This window comes from Tupaia chinensis, unplaced genomic scaffold, assembly GCF_000334495.1.
Source record: "Tupaia chinensis unplaced genomic scaffold, TupChi_1.0 Scaffold139677_1, whole genome shotgun sequence".
In the NCBI taxonomy this organism is placed as follows: domain Eukaryota; kingdom Metazoa; phylum Chordata; class Mammalia; order Scandentia; family Tupaiidae; genus Tupaia; species Tupaia belangeri.
The window spans coordinates 1,527,083-1,546,538 of NW_006199558.1; the positions used below are offsets into that span (position 1 = coordinate 1,527,083).

General features: G+C 35.7%; 1 protein-coding gene across 1 annotated transcript in view; it reads right to left on the reverse strand.

Annotated features, from left to right (window-relative positions):
• Positions 1 to 368: 368 nt before the first annotated feature.
• Positions 369 to 19,456, reverse strand: part of VWDE (von Willebrand factor D and EGF domains) — a 100,394-nt gene continuing 81,306 nt past the window's right edge. Inside the window, 8 exon segments of the mRNA XM_027765747.1 lie at positions 369 to 518; positions 6,878 to 6,981; positions 10,337 to 10,432; positions 11,695 to 11,790; positions 11,883 to 11,978; positions 16,104 to 16,199; positions 18,006 to 18,101; positions 18,674 to 18,769. Of these exon segments, the coding sequence (XP_027621548.1) occupies positions 369 to 518; positions 6,878 to 6,981; positions 10,337 to 10,432; positions 11,695 to 11,790; positions 11,883 to 11,978; positions 16,104 to 16,199; positions 18,006 to 18,101; positions 18,674 to 18,769 (830 nt within the window).

Below are 19,456 nucleotides of genomic sequence, written 5' to 3' on the forward strand. Positions count from 1 at the left end.
CTTATCATTCATATACTTGATGTCACTCAATAGTGTTTTATCTGTAATAGGAAGAAGGAAATCAATAAATAATAGAACATCGCTTAACAATTACTTATTATTTGTCACCTCCTTCCCTCTGACATGAGACATAAAGCTCTTTGGATTCTGCTTGCCACTAGATTCAATACTATTTTCATAAAATTGGGAACGAATCAAATTGCATTTGAAGGCCAAAGTAAATTGACTGAATGGAGTTTACATATCCTATGACCCCATCTTGGCAGAGTTTCAGTCAAGAAACATTCATGCCCAATAAAACCAATTAATTTACCTTCTGATATCCTTCAAGAAATGACCATAGATATTCACAAGACACTGAAATATTTCTAAGTCTCGACCTCATCTGCACCTGCCCCCAAACCAGTGGTTTTCCAAGCATGCAGTATCCAGTGAGAGTGCGGAGAACCGATGGAGCAGACATGGGTAGCACTGTGGTGGCCAGGCTGGGGCTGGGACTGCTGCTGCTGGCACTGCTCCTACCCATGCATATTTATGCAACTCAAAATGCTGTCATAACACTTGCAAGTAACTCCTCCCAGAATACCTGAGCTGCTCCAAATCCAGCTAATGCCACCAAGGCCATTGGCAGTGTCCTGCAGTCAACAGCCAGTTTCCTTGTACTTTTACTTTCTCCTCTCCATCTCTACTATTAAGAAACTCAGGCCAAGAAATATCTACAGTTCCCCATCTTCTAAACCCAGTCCCAATGGCATTTAGAAGTCCAGAGTAGCAAGGGAAAAAAACAAACAAACAAACAACAAAAAACAAACAGGTCTTCATTGAATCTATTAATTCCACACCTTATTTATCAACACAGAAAATGTAGCAAATCCCAGATTTGATTGATTGAAGAACATGTGAAGGACTTGAACAGATGATGAATGCCAAGATTAAACATGGTGGAGTTTCATGTACAAGATGAAGAGACAACACTCTAAATTAGTTAAGACATGATTTCCTTGAATGTGGCTTAAGAAATATGGACATGTAAAACCCTCTCTGGAAATCAAGAATAGATTTTGTCTTATCTAGAGATAAAGAATAGGATGTAGAATGAATATTCAGTTTTCATTTGGTTCATTAAATCCATAAGGCCATAAAACAATTATATAATATCAAAAGTTTCCATGATTCTATTTATATGTACATTATAAGGAACTTCCAGGTGTTACTGTAAATCCTCAGTGTATCGTTTCAGTAGTACTAATTTAATGCCAATATACTCTAGATAAAATTTCACGTTGTAAAGTTATCACTGTTTTCTGGGGACCTAAACTCTTTTCCTCTGAGGCTTTGGGTTTGACATTGCATTTGATCTTTTATGGGGTAATTGAGATGTGCCAGGGCAATGATGGGTTGAAATCTACCCCCAAATCCAAGCCTATTGGGTGAACATTGCTTAACCTTATGAAGTCAAACGGTTCAATGTTCTTACTGGACAAGAGCACCAGGTTCACTTAGTTAAACTTTTTATTTATTTATTTTTTTGTTAAACTATTTTAAAAGAGTAGAATTGCAATGACCTCAATTAATTTAAAAATATTGCTTTTTATTTCTGCATATGCTGAATTTCTGCATTTTTTACATTGAAAAATGATCTGTTCCAAAGGTAGAATTACAAATCTTGAAATTAAAAAGATAAATATGTGAAGGAGTCAAAACTGTAAGTCAGGTATTTGGGAAGTGAAGAATGGAAGTTAACATGCATACAATTCACAGAAACTTTTATACTCTTTCTGTAAATCTTTTTTTTAACCTATGGATCAGAATAGCCACATTGGAACACTTTCTGCTATCAGTCCATATTTTTAGATAGTTAGAACCTCAGGTGAGCTTCATTCTGTAAAATCTTTTCCAACAGCCTCAACACAGAGACCTTTTGGGGGCCAGCAGGTGGCATGGTGGTTAAGGGCACTGGACTCCCACATGGCTGACCAAGGTTTGAGTACTGGACCTGGTGGCTTGCCTTTTCAATTTCTGTCTCTCTCTCTGTCCCTCTCTGGTGAAACTTAATTTAATTTAATTAATTATTTTTAAAAAAGAAAGAAACCTTTGTAAAAATACACTTCCCTGAAGTATTTTGTTCTCATGGTCATACACCAATGCTTAGGTTCTATTCTAGTATCTAATAAAGTTATTTTCTTTCATCTTTAGAAACGTGTATGAGAAGAACCAGGCTGAACAGATCTGAAGTGACTGTGTGTGTGAATGAACATTCCTTTTGCTTCATACCTGAATCCTATACATCTATTTTGGATTGTATATTGTGCTTGTGTATTTATGCTTTGATTCTTAGTAACTTCTCATGTTATGGAATTGATTCATATTGAACACAAACTGTAAATAAAGAGAAACAAATGGCTGAAAGATGAAAAAAAAAGAAAATATTTCAAAGTCTCCTTTCCTATCCTTTTCTTTATCTCTATTTTTCTATTCAATGCAATAAATAATAAGAATCCCTTTCTTAGTACTTTCTTCACACATAGTTCTAGGCATAGTTCTAGGTACTTAAGGTAGTATATTAACATATTTAATCCATAATAGACAGTATATTAACATATTGCGTCCTTATAAAACCCTATGCTACTATTAACCCTATATTACAGATGAAACACAGAAAATCAGAAGGGTTAAATAACTCGCCCAAGGCCATAGAGTAAAGGAGTGGCAGGGGGATTGTAAGGGCACTCTGCAGCTAGTGGCAGGTTATACTACTTCTCAAAGGTTTTTGTCACTTCACATTCTTTAGTGCCTCTTTCCTTGCTTTTTCATTTCCCCCTTTTTCTGTGCCTGTTGTCTCTCTCCCTAATTCCTTATCTTTTTCACTGATACTTCCAATGCAATCAGTATCCTCCATTTCTTTTCTCTTTTCTTTTTCTTTTTTCTTTTCTTTTTTTGGAGAGATTTTTTGCTATAGGGTGGGTGCACTCGACAGAACGACAGAGAGAAAGTGAGAAATCACCCCCCAGGGGGGATGGTCACACCACAATCCCTTCTCCTCCATTCTCCTCTCGGGATCTTGGATACACACACACACACACACACACACACACATACACACATGCCTGGCATGAGTTTAAGCCACCAGGTCCAGGACTCAAACCGCAGTCGACTACGTGGGAGTCCAGCAACATAGCCGTTATGCCAACTGCTGGTCCCTCTCCATTTCTTTTTTTAAAATCCACTACCTCAGGGTGCTTGAAGAAGGCAGGAAGTGATGGATCAACCTGAGACCTCTTGATTCAGGGGAGTAGGAAAGAGGGGAGAGAGGGAAAGAATTAGGAAAGGTTGCGTAAATACCATGAATAGTGGTTGCTTTTATTCTGCTAAGAGAAATTTATATTTTATTCTGTGTCTAGGAGCCAAAGAAATATCAATAACAAGGAAAAATGATCGCACTAGTGATTAATAGAATAAAGGCAGGGTGAGAATTAAAGTGAAGAACTTGGGAAATCTGGCTGTGGTTAAGCAGGTCATGTGATAGTGCTAGTCTTTTTCCTTCCCCATGAACTTCTATTTCCTTAGTATGATTCCAAGCACAGTCTCAGAAGCAACAAGAACAGCAATAAAGATCATTTGTTTTTGGTTATATGAGGATCCAGATGGTAAGTAAATACATAAAAATAGAACATAGAGAAGCAGCCTAGTTTAGTATTGTCACAATAGAGTTGAAAACTTCGAGGTTATTGAGTTTCCTGTGCAATAGGCATCTAAAATCTAAAATAAAAATAAAATAAATTTAAGCTGTCTTCAAACACAGAAAAACTTGGGCTGGCCCCATAGCACAGTGGTTAAAGACTGTGCATAGAAAAGCAGATCCTACCTGGCTGACCATGGCTGAGTCCTGGCCCTGGCAGTTGGAGAAACATGCCTGGCACCAGTGCATTTGTTCCCAGAATCCTGACAGGATGACAGATAAAGGACTGTGACATGATCATACTCCATTAAAGGGTGCTTTCTCTCTCTCTTTTTTTCTCTCTCTGTTGAGTGCACATACCCTGTAGCAAAAACAAAACAGGGAAACTCAAGTTCCTATTGTTCTCTCTCTTTTTTTTTTTTTTTTTTTGAGAGATTTTTGCTATAGTTCTAGGTACTTAAGGTAGTATATTAACATATTTAATCCATAATAGACAGTATATTAACATATTGCGTCCTTATAAAACCCTATGTTACTATTAACCCTATCTTACAGATGAAACACAGAAAATCAGAAGGGTTAAATAACTCGCCCAAGGCCATAGAGTAAAGGAGTGGCAGGGGGAATGTAAGGGGACCCTGCAGCCAGCGGGAAGGTTATACTACTTCTCAAAGGTTTTTGTCACTTCACATTCTTTAGTGCCTCTTTCCTTGCTTTTTCATTTCCCCCTTTTTCTGTGCCTGTTGTCTCTCTCCCTAATTCCTTATCTTTTTCACTGATACTTCCAATGCAATCAGTATCCTCCATTTCTTTTCTCTTTTCTTTTTCTTTTTTCTTTTCTTTTTTTGGAGAGATTTTTTGCTATAGGGTGGGTGCACTCGACAGAACGACAGAGAGAAAGTGAGAAATCACCCCCCAGGGGGGATGGTCACACCACAATCCCTTCTCCTCCATTCTCCTCTCGGGATCTTGGATACACACACACACACACACACACACACACATACACACATGCCTGGCATGAGTTTAAGCCACCAGGTCCAGGACTCAAACCGCAGTCGACTACGTGGGAGTCCAGCAACATAGCCGTTATGCCAACTGCTGGTCCCTCTCCATTTCTTTTTTTAAAATCCACTACCTCAGGGTGCTTGAAGAAGGCAGGAAGTGATGGATCAACCTGAGACCTCTTGATTCAGGGGAGTAGGAAAGAGGGGAGAGAGGGAAAGAATTAGGAAAGGTTGCGTAAATACCATGAATAGTGGTTGCTTTTATTCTGCTAAGAGAAATTTATATTTTATTCTGTGTCTAGGAGCCAAAGAAATATCAATAACAAGGAAAAATGATCGCACTAGTGATTAATAGAATAAAGGCAGGGTGAGAATTAAAGTGAAGAACTTGGGAAATCTGGCTGTGGTTAAGCAGGTCATGTGATAGTGCTAGTCTTTTTCCTTCCCCATGAACTTCTATTTCCTTAGTATGATTCCAAGCACAGTCTCAGAAGCAACAAGAACAGCAATAAAGATCATTTGTTTTTGGTTATATGAGGATCCAGATGGTAAGTAAATACATAAAAATAGAACATAGAGAAGCAGCCTAGTTTAGTATTGTCACAATAGAGTTGAAAACTTCGAGGTTATTGAGTTTCCTGTGCAATAGGCATCTAAAATCTAAAATAAAAATAAAATAAATTTAAGCTGTCTTCAAACACAGAAAAACTTGGGCTGGCCCCATAGCACAGTGGTTAAAGACTGTGCATAGAAAAGCAGATCCTACCTGGCTGACCATGGCTGAGTCCTGGCCCTGGCAGTTGGAGAAACATGCCTGGCACCAGTGCATTTGTTCCCAGAATCCTGACAGGATGACAGATAAAGGACTGTGACATGATCATACTCCATTAAAGGGTGCTTTCTCTCTCTCTTTTTTTCTCTCTCTGTTGAGTGCACATACCCTGTAGCAAAAACAAAACAGGGAAACTCAAGTTCCTATTGTTCTCTCTCTTTTTTTTTTTTTTTTTTAAGAGAGAGGTTTTTTTTGCTATAGGGCATGTGTGCTCATCGGAGAGACAGATTTATTTCTCTCAATGTATCTAATATTCAATAATTTTTACTTTTGGGTTTTAAAACCATACCACTATTATGATATTGTTATTTTCAAAATGGAGACCATATCTTTCCAGAATAAACACCTGTGCTAGAAGAAAAATATACATGCATCCACTTTGCCTCTAAGTCAGAGTGACTGAGTATCAAGCTTCAAGAAGGAAATTTCTATCTTTCAAATTACAGTACTCCAGCATACGTTGATATTTATTACCCTTGGGTTTTTTGAAGTGCTAAATAGCATGTAATTGCTTTTTAAATTAAAACTGCTACAGATTAAGATTTTTTTTTTTTTTTTTTTTTTTGGTGATCATTAGAGGTACCCTTTAGGAATTAGGACTGAAAAATATCTTGCCTGTTGACATTTGGAAATTTAAGATTAGGGACCATACAAATTCAATTTAATCTTATATGCAGAAATATTATCACAGAAACTTTTAAAGTAGATGTTTATATAGCATTGACCTTATAAGCAGGTGTGAGGCAATTTCAAAAACTCAAAGACAGCTCTGTTCTTTCTTTCATTTCTTGATTTATGAAATACAAGTAAATCCTAATTTAATGACAGGAAGAGTTTTCTACTGTTTTTTGGGCATGGGTTTTAATAGGAAGCAAATGAAGAGAAACACTATCTATCAGGGCAAAGAATGAGGATAGACAAGGCTTTAATTGCACATGACCCAGTGAAAATGTTCAGGGACACCTTCAAATCAATCAAGTACTGATCTCTGATTTAAAAGTGGTAGATTTCTAGAGAGGGGGGAAGTTGGTCTTTTGGTCTAATATTTGGCTAAATATAAATTATGGATGTCTTAAATCCATATTGTCAAATATTTGCTATTTAAGCTCACTCCAGTGTCATGAAATATTGCATTAATTTGACAGCTGTATCTACACATTGCAATTCCTTAAATGAATATCTAAATTCTTATTGAGTAATGATATTAAAGAGATGTTATTTTTAGTTTTAGAGGCAAATATTTGTACTTTTTATGTTGGAGGTATATATAACATGTTAACAGAAATCAATTAGTGAGAAATACAGAGCTATGCACTTATAAATATCTAATATTTATTTTCAATTTAAAATTTAAAGTACCTGTATTTTCTTTTCACATTTGACTCCAACATGTCCAGTGCGGCAAGAGCACACGTTGGGAAATACACACCTGCCTCCATAAAGACACTTTGGATTGCAAATTGCTGTAACACAAATTTCTACAATTATCATTTTTTGACATGAAGTGCCAGTGAATATATTCTAGCATTAGAAGTTATTCAGTGATCAGACCACTAACATAGTCATAAGAACCTATTTATGAACCACCACCACTCAAAACTGAAACACTTTTACAATTCTGTGAAGATCATATTAAAGAAAATAAAAATTTCACTGGTTACATTTTAAAGTACTTGAAATATCTGTTTTATTTTTTCATAGGAATTCAAGTCGGTAACAATAAAATAGCATTTTTAATTTGTTTCATTAACAAATAATCAAAATGTTAAAAAGACAATAGAATAGTGGCTAGTGTATTTTAAAAATACTTTATATATACTACTATTTGAAGTTTAAGGTAAAACAGTTCTATCAGAAGCTCCTTAAAGATATTCACAGTGTCTGTACTAGACATTTCTTACTTTAAATCTCTCCCAAAGCCACTAAAAATACTTATGTCTCTGTTACTATCTTGATATATTTCCATCTATCATCTATTGTTTATCTATAGAGACAATTTTTATAATATTTAGAATAATAGTAATTGTAAATTATTAATATGTTCAATATAAGGGGAATAGTCAAATGGCAGTATTTTTTTAATTACAAACAACATGTCACTTAAAATTTTCTTAAGAATTATTTTGTTTAGGGATCAGTAGTTAGCATAATGGCTATGTCGCTGGACTCCCATGTAGTAGACCGCAGTTAGAGTCCTGGACCTGGTGGCTTAGAACTCACATCGGTCATGCGTGCTTAAGATCCTGAGAGGAGAATGGAGGAGAAGGGATTGCGGTGTGTCCATCCCCCCTGGGGGGGTGTGGTCGGGAGGGCGCATGTGCCCTAAAGAAAAAAAAAAAAAAAAAAAAAAAAAAAAAAAAAAAAAAATCCAAAAAAAAGAATTGTTTTATTTAACTTTATTTATTTATTTACTTATCTTAATTTGACCAGAGAGAGAGAGAGGAAAAGCAAGCTGCCAGGTCTGGGACTCGAACAGCAGTTAACCATGTGGAAGTCCAGCAGTCTTAATCACCATGGCACCTGCCGGCTCCTTAAAATTATTTTTTAAAGAATGATAAATCATTTCAAGTAATATTGAGTGAAAACAAGAACACTGTAAAATGATATAGAATATAGTTAATTTTCATGGGACAGGTATTATTTCAATGTCGTTTTGAAAGCTTGTACAATTCAAGAATGACATTACGTTTAATATAAATGCAACATTAACAGGGCATGTTTTCATCAGGGCTCCTGTATAAAGTTGGACAAGTTGTGTAATGCACAAGGACTCCCTATCTGTACGCTACCATTCACATCTTAGACGCCAGAGATTTGAATACTTTTTACAACACTTTCCCAGCAGATGGCAGTAATACATCTTATTTAAATAGCATCATCTCTATATTAGTTTCCAGTTGGAAATAATAGCATTTTGAGGAAGGTAGACTTTTCTAATTCACATAGAAATGCTGTAGGTTGCAGAAAAGGGTGCAGAGCCCCAGCTATGTTCAGAGAACCTCGATCTACAACCATGGGAGCATAATTCCACATGAATGTGCCTTTTAACATCTCATCATTCACTCTCATGTCCATGCAAACCTCCCTCCAGAATGAGCAGCCCAAGGGGAGAGTCATAGATTTTTCTTCCCCTGACATTTTATCACATCTAACTTCTAATAAAAAGTATCAATTTCAAGTACATATTTTTCTACATATATCAGCACTTACTAGTACTTTGATACATTCTTTTTTAATTTTTATCTTCTTATTTACATTTAATTGCCCTACATCTTTATGGCATACAATATGTTTTTCAAAGTATGCATACAACATGTGATAATCAAATCAAGGATATTACCAACACCTTGTTTTGAATAAAAACTTTTATTTATATTGTCTTCTTTTTAAAGCATTATTTAATTTCATTTAATTTATTATTATTTTTAAAATTTGACCAGAGAGAGAGAGAAAGGGAAAGTGAGAAAACAAGCCACTGGTCCAGGACTCAAATGGCAGTTGGTCATGTGAGAGTCTAGCACCTTAACCACCACGCCACCTGCCAGCCTTGATATATTGTTCTATGGCAAAATAATGTATAAATTATAGTAGCAATTACTAATAAAATAAAGCTACAGGTCCAAAATTATGTGTAAAATTTCTGATCCATGGAAATAACGGTGTATGGTTTCTAAGACATTAACAAGGAGGGCACACATTTATAGTATTATAAAAAGGCAGGATTAGGACCAGCAGTTGGTGTAATGGCTATGTCTCTGGACTCCCATGTAGTTGACCACGATCCGAGTCCTGGATCCAGTGGCCTAAACTCATAAACTCACGCCAGGCGCGTGTGCATGTGTGTCCAAGATCTTGAGAGGAGAATGGAGAAGGGATTGCAGTGTGGTCATACCCCCTGGGGGGTGATTTCTCGCTTTCTGTCTCTGTGTCTCTCTCTGTCTTCCTGGTGAGCACACACGCCCTATAGCAAAAACCTCCTCCCCACCCCACCCCCCCCAAAAAAAGGCAGGATCATGTTGCAACTGAGTAATTTCAGAGTATAATATTATATTTTTGGCCATCAGTTTTAAATTTTTGTAATTATTAATCATTTAAAATTATTTTATGGGGATTCCCAAATTTTCTCATTAGGCTAAACTTTGTTGATAATTTAATGTGTTAAGATTTTTTTAATTAAATTTTTATTTTGAAATAATATAAAAAAAACACAGAGAAAATTTTATAGTTTCTCCTAATTCTGTAGTACAAAAACAAACCTGAATATTGACAACATAACTTTTCCCATTAGGTTAATCTTCATTAATATTTTAGCATGTTATTTAAGGTTGCTATAAACTTTAAAATCATTTGGTTTTCCTCTCTACCTAGAGATTTCATCTATGCAGAAATTTATGATTAAACTGCATAGGAATATATTAAGATACTAGAAAAATAACAGAAATTAATTCTGGGTGATAAAATTTGAAATTATTTTAAAAAATATTTTCCATATCCTATAAGATATTCATGATCAATTACATACTTATCATATAATATTAAGTAATGTTTAAATTTCTGTATATTAAAACCTTCTTTGATCCACACAAGGGACCTCCATTTGCAAACCACACATCATAATTTAAAACTATGTATGTCAAAAAAATATTAATATAGCATACTTCCTTCTTCTAAATGGATATGAAATTGGCTACATTATTTTGTTATTTCTGTTGCTTTAAAAGTATCAGCATGCTGTAATTTTCCCTTATGAATGTTGTCTAACATTCCACTTTAATTATTATAACAGCATACACTAGAAAAAGAATCCTGGAAGCTTACGTGTTTGACAATCCACTCCTTCCCAGTTGGAAGGGCAATGGCATATGCTGGGAGCGATGCATTCACCACCATTTTTACATTCCTGAAAGCAGATAGCTTCAAATAGAAACATAAACAAATAAAAATTTTAAATTACTAGTTAAATCCTACCATAAACCACAAACACTTAAAGTAAAGAAAAAAAAAAAAAAAAACAAAGAAATGGTGAAAAGTCAGTGATTAAAGGAACTTTCTCCCTAACATATTATCAAGAACATTTCCCAGTGTCACTACATACTCTTGGGAAATGTGATCTTAATGGTTCAATGATGTTGCATTTCTTATTTTTCTTTTTAAGTTACCAGAGAGCTCCTGTGCTCACCGGAGAGAGAAGAAAGCACCCCTCAATGGGGATAGTCATGCCACAATCCCTTCTTCTCCACTTCTTCATTCTGTTGGGATTTTGAGGAAGCACACACACATATAAATACACACACACACACACACGTGCGCACACACACATACACACACAAGCACACACGCACACACACACACACACACACACACACACACACACACACCACATCAGGGCCAATATGTGAACCCTGGCTGGCCATGTGGGATCTGGCTTCCCTTAACCACTAGGCTATGGGGCTGGCATTGTTTGCATTGTAATGTTTTGTTTTTTTTTTTCTCCTAATTGTTGGACAATTATGTTGCTTCTCATTTTAATCAATAATATCTGCTAAACTTAAATAATAACCTTAAAAAAAGGAAAAAATGAAATATCTGAATGAGAAATATTATGTTTTCAGAAACAAACTAATCTAAAAAGCACGGCACTCCATCTTGGGAGGGTCTCAACTGCTTGGTTTGAGGTGGGGCCAAGAAATGAGTAATGTTTTTAAACCTTTCCCAAACCCCATTTTAGATTAGGAGAGCAGGAATTAAGGACTTGTTACTTTATCCTGGCAGGTATAATAGGAAAACTGGAAAATACAACATACCATTGTCCTGTTAACCTGAAAATATAAATCCAGAGGGCTCTGACTTTCATTTCAAAAAAATATCTCCAAGAGCAGGAATAAATAACCAAAAACAGGCCTAACTCTGGGGGCACAAGAGGTAGGGTGCTGCTGTGCAATGCTAGAGACATATGGGAGGGTCCTGGGTTTGGAGGTGACTTGAGCATGCCGTGATCATGGCTGGCCCGGAGACTGTGAGGCAGATTCTGGCATGGTGCGATGCTGTCTCTCTCATGAAAGAAAACTTTTAAAATAAACAAAACGCAAGCAAAGAAACAAAAACAAGTTTGTTTTAAATTCTGCTTTATGTTCTTATGAAAGATGAAGACTTAGGCATTTTGAGAGTATTCTTACGTGTGTTGCATTGTTTTCCACTCCAACCAGAAGGGCAAGAGCAAATGTTTGGTCCCACACATTTTCCTCCGTTCATGCACATAGGGTCGCAGATACCTTAAGGTAAAAACATGAGATATCAGCCCTGAAAAGCAATAGTTTGTGTTTGTTTTACCTGTAGCTGGCAGATTCATTTTGTGGTGTCTCACTTTTTTGGCATCTTCTACCGGTGTATCCTTCACGACAGATGCACACATTATTTCTCATGCAGTGGCCACCATTCTTACAGGGAGGGTGACAAATAGCTGAAAGAACACATGGCAGCAATCTGTGAATATCACATATTCAATTGTTATAGATCACATATTGTACCGTATGTTTGTTATCTAGGGGGTCGTAAGATAGAGAAATGTGCTACTGAAATAAAAGATCACAACTACAAGTCATTGAAACTGTCCTTTCTAAATCAAAAACTATGATGCTTAAAGCTGTAAGTTGCTAGTGGGTTACTACAGTTGGAAATGTATGGTGAAGCATTTATAATGAATGAAGTCTTTGGTGTTATAGTACATATATCATGAATCTTACTTTATGTTTCACCATACTATGAAGAAAAGTACCCTGGACAAAACCAAGCAAATAAGTCAAAATCTAGCCCAAAATAAAAATGCACTTGTCATTGTGAAATAGGAAAAATATGGATAACTCATCATATGATATTTAGAAAATATTTTTAACTTAACTTTTGAATAACTACTGAAGTTACAAAAACAGATTTATAGGTAACTTATCCTTGTAAATTCTTGGAAATGTCTTTTTAATAATAAATCTATAACTTTGTTGCAAGTATTTATTAAATAATTTTGAATATACTAGTATGTTCTATGTATTTTTCTGGTCTATGAAATTCAGAAGGTAATACTTATAATTTTTATGAAAAGATTATTATTGCTTCATGTTTCTTCCAGATACAAAAATTAAATGCAGTGATTTAAAAAAATACATAGGTAAACCTGCCTAAAATTATTTTTTATTTTGTATCTTTTATTTTCTATCTTACATATTTCATGAATATCTCCTTACATTAATTATAATATTAACAATTTTATAATATAAATTAATAATATTAATAACTATATTATTATAATTATACTATTTCACTTTCTATGCCAGATTTAAAATTTTCTTTATTATCATAATCTTGTTTATATTATATTGAATCCCATATATCTTTACAGTGTATTACATTGCTTTTTCCAGCATGATTACCATGCATATCAATCAAGATGAAGACATTAATATCCACGTCATCATCAAATAGCTTTTCATAATTTTTTAAGATTAGTATAATTATTCTCATTTTTCTAAACATTCAATTACTATATATAATTTGGCTAGTAAAAAAAAAATTTACCCAACATGAAATACTTCACAGACCAGTCCAGTTGAGAATACTATACATGTTAGCATCAACAGGTAATAAACCATTTCTGTGTCCCACTGATGTCATGCTTCTCTACTTGTTCTCTTGCTATCCTTCTCTATACTCTTCCCTTCTCCGCCTGCCCCATTCTACACTATCTTCAGCATTCATAACTATTTTCATTGCTTTTATGCCCTCCAATATTTTGATCTCTACTGCCTAAAATTTTTTCATTTTAATTTCTTCCTAAATGATAATTAAATGCATTTTAGTTTATATTTTAAAGAAGAAGTTCAAATTAACTGTTTTTTGGTAGCAGGGCTGGGGTAAACTGATCCCAATTTGGATAAGATTCATCTTTCATTGCTACTTTTTTATTTCCAAACACTGTCAAAATAATGTCCACTGATTTCAAATAGATTTATTAAGAAAAATTTTAAAAACCACAATTATTTATGATGGGTGACCTTGCTATAATTAATTAACCATCCACAAAGATTTAAATATAGAAATAAATTCATGTATATAAAAAGCACGTATATAAAAGGGCATACAATTTAGGCGTGGTCATGTCCACTCATAACCCACACAAGGAAAAGAAAATTTGGGAAAATCCTGTCCTCACACTGATGAGTTCCTACACTTCTCATCTGGCTCTTCCTCAAACCCCAGAAGGAGCCAAGTCATTTGGGCTCACCCTCTGTGTGGAATTCAAGTCATGATGGAAATTGGAAGGGATATTTACGTATCTCTCTAGCCATATGTTTAGAATAATTTAACCCTTTTTTAATGTTTCTAGCTTCATTTCTATCTTCCCCAAAGTCTACAATATATCTATAATACATGTCTTTACTACTTACTTTTATTTTAAGCATATTTTGCCTTACTTTTTTTCAATTTCTTTGTGTATGCCATCTTCCCATTTCACTGTTTGGGCTTGCAAGGAGAGGTGATTTAATGAGTGTCTAAACCAAAGCTGAAAGTCAAGAAACCTGAAGGCTGGAGACTTGAGGTAAATTTTCAAAGTTGATGCCAGCTAGAAAGTTGTAGAGACTGGCTAGTGCCAAAACCTGTTCTTCCTGCAATACCATATTTCCTGGGACCGTAAAACATGGTATATGCTCAATAGATAATTTTTAGTTCAATTTAGTAATGGAGAGTTTCCCTCCTTTATTTAGTTACACAGTTGCCACGTACATTTTGGAAGAGATCTTTGTTACGACACCTTCCATCTACTTTAAGTGACATGACAGACATAGGCTTTTCATTTTCCTCCTTACATTGCCCACTCAGAACTACACCAAATGGATTCAGTCATATTCTCCTTGTTTTCAAGATGTACTTTATTTTTCCTTCTTTTCACTTAGAAACTGAACCTCCAGGGCCAGCAAGTGGTATAGTGGTTAAAGTGCTAGACTCCCACATGGCCAATTGAGTTTGAGTCCCAGACCTGGCTGCTTGCTTTCTTACTCTCTCTCTCTCTCTCTCTGTCTTTCTCTGGTGAGCACATACCCTGTGACAAATTAAAAATATAGTAATAATAAATAAAATTAAATAAATAATTCTTTAAAAAAAAAAAAACTGGCCCTTCAAAGGAAATCTGAATTCAAGGAACTCTTTCTTATTCCCTTTATCCTGTGTTTGAGGGATGATTTCTTTTCCTCTTTAGTTTCACCGTAAGAATCCTAGCCAACACCCAGACAAAACTGCAATTAAAATGAATCAGGGCAAAGAAAGTATGAATATAAGAATTAAATTATGGAGATAATTCTGACATGGTTTATGATGAAAATCTACTCTACATTGTATATCCACTGAAACTTATGAAGATACAGAAAATACACTTTACATTTCACTTTATATTGGCATTATTTCATACCTACATTCTCACTGTTAAGACATTTATTCCTATTATCCTGAAAAATCCTTAGTATTAATTATATGATGGAAGGTGTTAAAATAATGGGTCATGAAGGGGGGAAAATGATGCATTTTTATGTCCTCACATCATTTTGTACAGGACTGCACATGGGTGACTTCATAAGTGTTTAATAAAACTAAAGTCAAGAGGGATCATGGAATAACAGTGAACTGAAGATTGACCATAAATCAAATATTTTTGCTGTAAAGGCAATAAAATGACACCATATCATTGTAATAAACTGCAAGAAAACTGTACTTATTTGCTACACAGGTTGATTTTACAAAACTTTACAGATAAGTGCCAAGGTTGTGAGCCTAACGTATCTTGACTAAATATGACATACTTGGGGCTCCAGCAGATGGCATAGTGGTTATGACGCTGGACTCCCACATGGCTGACTGTGGTTTGAGTCCCAGACTTGAAAAACATGCCGACACCTCTGTGTGTGTGCCCAGAATCCCAAGAGGAGAATGGAGGAGAAGAGATTGCAGCAGGGCCATCCCCCCTTGGGGCTGATTTGTTACTTTCCCTATCATTGTCTCTTGTCTCTCTCTGTCCCTCTCTGGCAGGCAGATGTGCCTTAAGGCAAAAACTCTTTAAAATAAATAAATAGGACATGCTTATTTATTGATATATTTGTATGAACTGGTCATTTAGTGCTCATACCTACACTATCGCAAGATACAGAGAAAAAAATAAATAAATAAGGGACCAGCAGGTGGCATAGTGGTTAAGGAACAGGACTCTCATGTGTGCATCTGAGGTTCAAGTCCCAGACATGGTACCTTGAAACTCTCGTAGGGCATATGAGTGTGTGTATGCCCAAATTCCCGAGAGGAGAATGGAGAAGAAAGGACTGTGGCATGGCCATCTCCCCTGGGGGTGATTTCTCACTTTCTGTGTCTCTGTCTCTCTCTCTCTCTGGGAGTGCATGTACCCTATTGCAAAAAAATTCTAAAAAAAAAAAAAAAAAGAAAGAAAAATAAATAAATAGCATCTTGATCTTTGAAATTTGCCTTGTGTTTACTCAGAACTCTATAATATCATGTCCTTTTTTCACTTATAAAAGGTAAGAATAGTTACCATTCTGACACTGGGCACCAAAAAATCCATTTGGACAGAGGCAAGTGTTTGGCTTATTACAGGAACCACCATTGAGGCATACGGGATCACACAAAGCTAATGAATAGCAAGGGGGAAAGAGACCATAAAAGTTTTATTATTTACAAAATAAAAGCTGCACAGAAGAACAGAATAATGCATAATGAAATATTTTAGTGTTACTGCAAGTAAAACCCATAGTCTATAATTAATTAGACACTGCCAAACATAAAAGGAATAAAATAGCTAGATAATTGCTTTAAAAGTATGTTCATTAAGTTTACAAATAATTGTCGGCTAAGAATTTAGAGGCTATGATTAGAATGTAAAATGCCCTTGTTAAATCAAAAAAATATTAAAAAATTAGAATTTAAGAGAAGACAATTCATTTTAACACACTAACTGGATGGTTTGAAATCTGGTTAAATACATGTGACTGCTCATTTTTATGTTTGGCTTGGTGGTTAAGGCAGCTGGATCCCACATGGCTGACTGCACAATTCCAGTTCTGGACTCGACAACTTGAAAAACATGCCAGACGTGTGTGCATGCATGTCTAAAAGTCCAGAGAGGAGAATGAAGGAAAAGAGATTGGAAGAGAAGGAATTGTGTGAAGGTCAACCCCCACCCCCACCCCACCCCAGGTGCCTTCTCACTTTTCTTCTCTCTCTGTCTGTCCTTGTCTGTCTTTGGACAGAGTGCCTGAACTCTTCAGCAAATAAATGAATGAACAAATAAATGAATGAAAAAAAAAAAAAAAAAAAAGAGGAAACATTGCCCTCAAGACTTAGCACACCCAGAGACAGTTTTGTTTACTTCTTTACCTTTGTTTTCCATTAACAGAAACTCTCAATTCCATTTTTTAACCCATTCTCCAAGATATATTACAAATCCTGTTTTCCTCCACACTCCAGTTGCCAGAACTAATTTCTGTCTTCTTTGCTTCCAAGGAACTGAGCTTCAATTACATTGCTAATAATAATTAAACTTGTATCATAGTCTTTTTTATAAGTCTCCTTCACTAATGATATGTTACTTGATTTTTGTTTCCCTCTGTTTCATGCTTTGCACATAGTTGGCAAGCAATACACATTAAATGACATTTCTGTTGAGAAAATCATCAGTTAAATTAAACATGAGTCTTTGCAAACATTGCTGCTAAACAATAAGCCTGATACTGTGAAAAATAAATGAAATAATGTAACATGTGTCCCCTTAATTCAGAATTGCTTGTATGTTTATTGAAGCAGAATATCTGTGCTGTGAACAACACATCAAAGAAACTGAGAAGATGCAACACAGATATGTTTCTCGCCTTCTTAAGATAGGTAAGAAAAGAAAATATAAAGGCAAAAAAAAAAGAGTGTTGGTTGAATAGGATAGCATTAAAGGTGTGAAAGACATTTTATGATCTAACATAAGATTTAAAAAAAAGATTAAAAGAGAGTTTTAAAAATCTGTCTGAAACAACAACTTTACAAGTGTATTGTCAGGCCAGTTTTTATTTTTTATTTCTTAGGTGCACATGTCTTTGAGATATAAGCACATTTCAAATATCTTTTTTCTTTTTCTTTTTCTAGGTTTTTGCCATAGAGTGTTTGCACTTGCCAGAGACAGTGAGAGGGAAAGTGAGAAATGACTGTCCCTAACGGGATGGCCACACGACAACCCTTTCTCCTCCATTTTCCTTCGGAGATATTGGGCATGCACGCACACACGCACACACACGCACACTCCTGGAGTGAATTTCAAACTGTAGGGTTCGGGACTCAAACCTCAGTTGGTCATGTGGGAGTCCACTGCCTTAACCACCATGTTATCTGCTGGTTCCACATTACACATGTCTTTTAAATGATTGTTGATTAAAATAACTTCTGATTTTACCTGTACTACAGGTGGGTCCATACCATCCAGGCTTACAATGGCAAACATCTGGTGTAACACACTCACCTCCATTTTCACAGTGCCTGTTACAAACCACTAAGATCACAGAATAAATAAATAAACAAATGTAAATTAAGAGTGGAATGATCATGGGGTGGCTATTATTTAACTATCTCCTAATTGCCGATCACATCTGCTAATGCATAAAATCAGAGAGAAAAATAAGACATAACTTATACTTTGGCTTTAAATGCTCTTTGATGCTCACACATACTTATTTTTACTAACAGAGATGAAGAAAACTATTGAGTGGAGTGTTAAACAAGAGTTGGCTGCTTGGGAAAATTACTAGCTACTGATGAACGCGATCATACACATAATTAAATGAGTTGAATAAGTATGGAAATGACAAGTTTGGATTTCTATTATCTCAGAGAAGAGCTCATGAATAGGGTCAGGAAGTGAGTTACAATGAATAGCAAACTTCTTTATCTTAGCACTGGTTACCTGTGGTTGCTCCCAGTGCTATGCAGGATGATAACCACCATCATAGATCATGCATACATGCTCTTTTCTTAGGATGTGGGCTCATTTCATTTAGTGATGAAGCCATCAACTATGCAAATGAGCCATTTCATTATATCAGGTTATAAGAGAGCTTTGCTTACTTGTTTCACATCTTGGTCCTATAAAACCGTAAGGACACGAGCAGAGATTGCCAGCCAAGCACAAGCCACCATGTTGACAAGGTGGGTTACAACGGTCTGCAGACACAGATCATGTTGTTAGGTCAGTTCTTAATTTTAAAAAGGCTTATATTTATGAAGTACAGTCACATAAAACCTGTTGTAAGGGGAACCAGCAGTTAGCGTAATGGCTATGTCGCTGGACTCCCACGTAGTCGACCGCGGTTCGTGTCCCGGACCCGGTGGCTTAAAACTCACGCCGGGCGCGTGGGCGTGCGTGCCCAAGATCCCGAGAGGAGAATGGAGGGGAAGGGATTGCGGCGTGACCATCCCCCCTGGGGGGTGATTTCTCGCTTTCTGTCTATGTCTCTCTCTGTCTGTCTGGCGAGCGCACACGCCCTACAGTGAAAATCTCTCAAAAAAAAAAAAACAAAAACTGCGGCTGGTAGGGAGCCAGGTCAGGACTGGAAGCCATGTTCTGGCATTTTCTTAAAAAAAAAAAAAAAAAAACCTGTTGTAAGGTCAATTTATAATAAATTCAGATTTCTTTTGCTATGAAATTTCATTCTGTGGGATTAATTACAAGATTAAGATTCTGAAAATATAAATCATCAATATTCTGGTTTGTAAAAGTTAAGGTTAAATAGATGGAAATATATGACCTGAGGCAGCTTCTAAGAAGTGAGACTTGGACTTGTATATTCCTGCCCTACAAATAAAGCATTTCTATATACCTAATTATTTTCAAATGCCAATTCATACTGA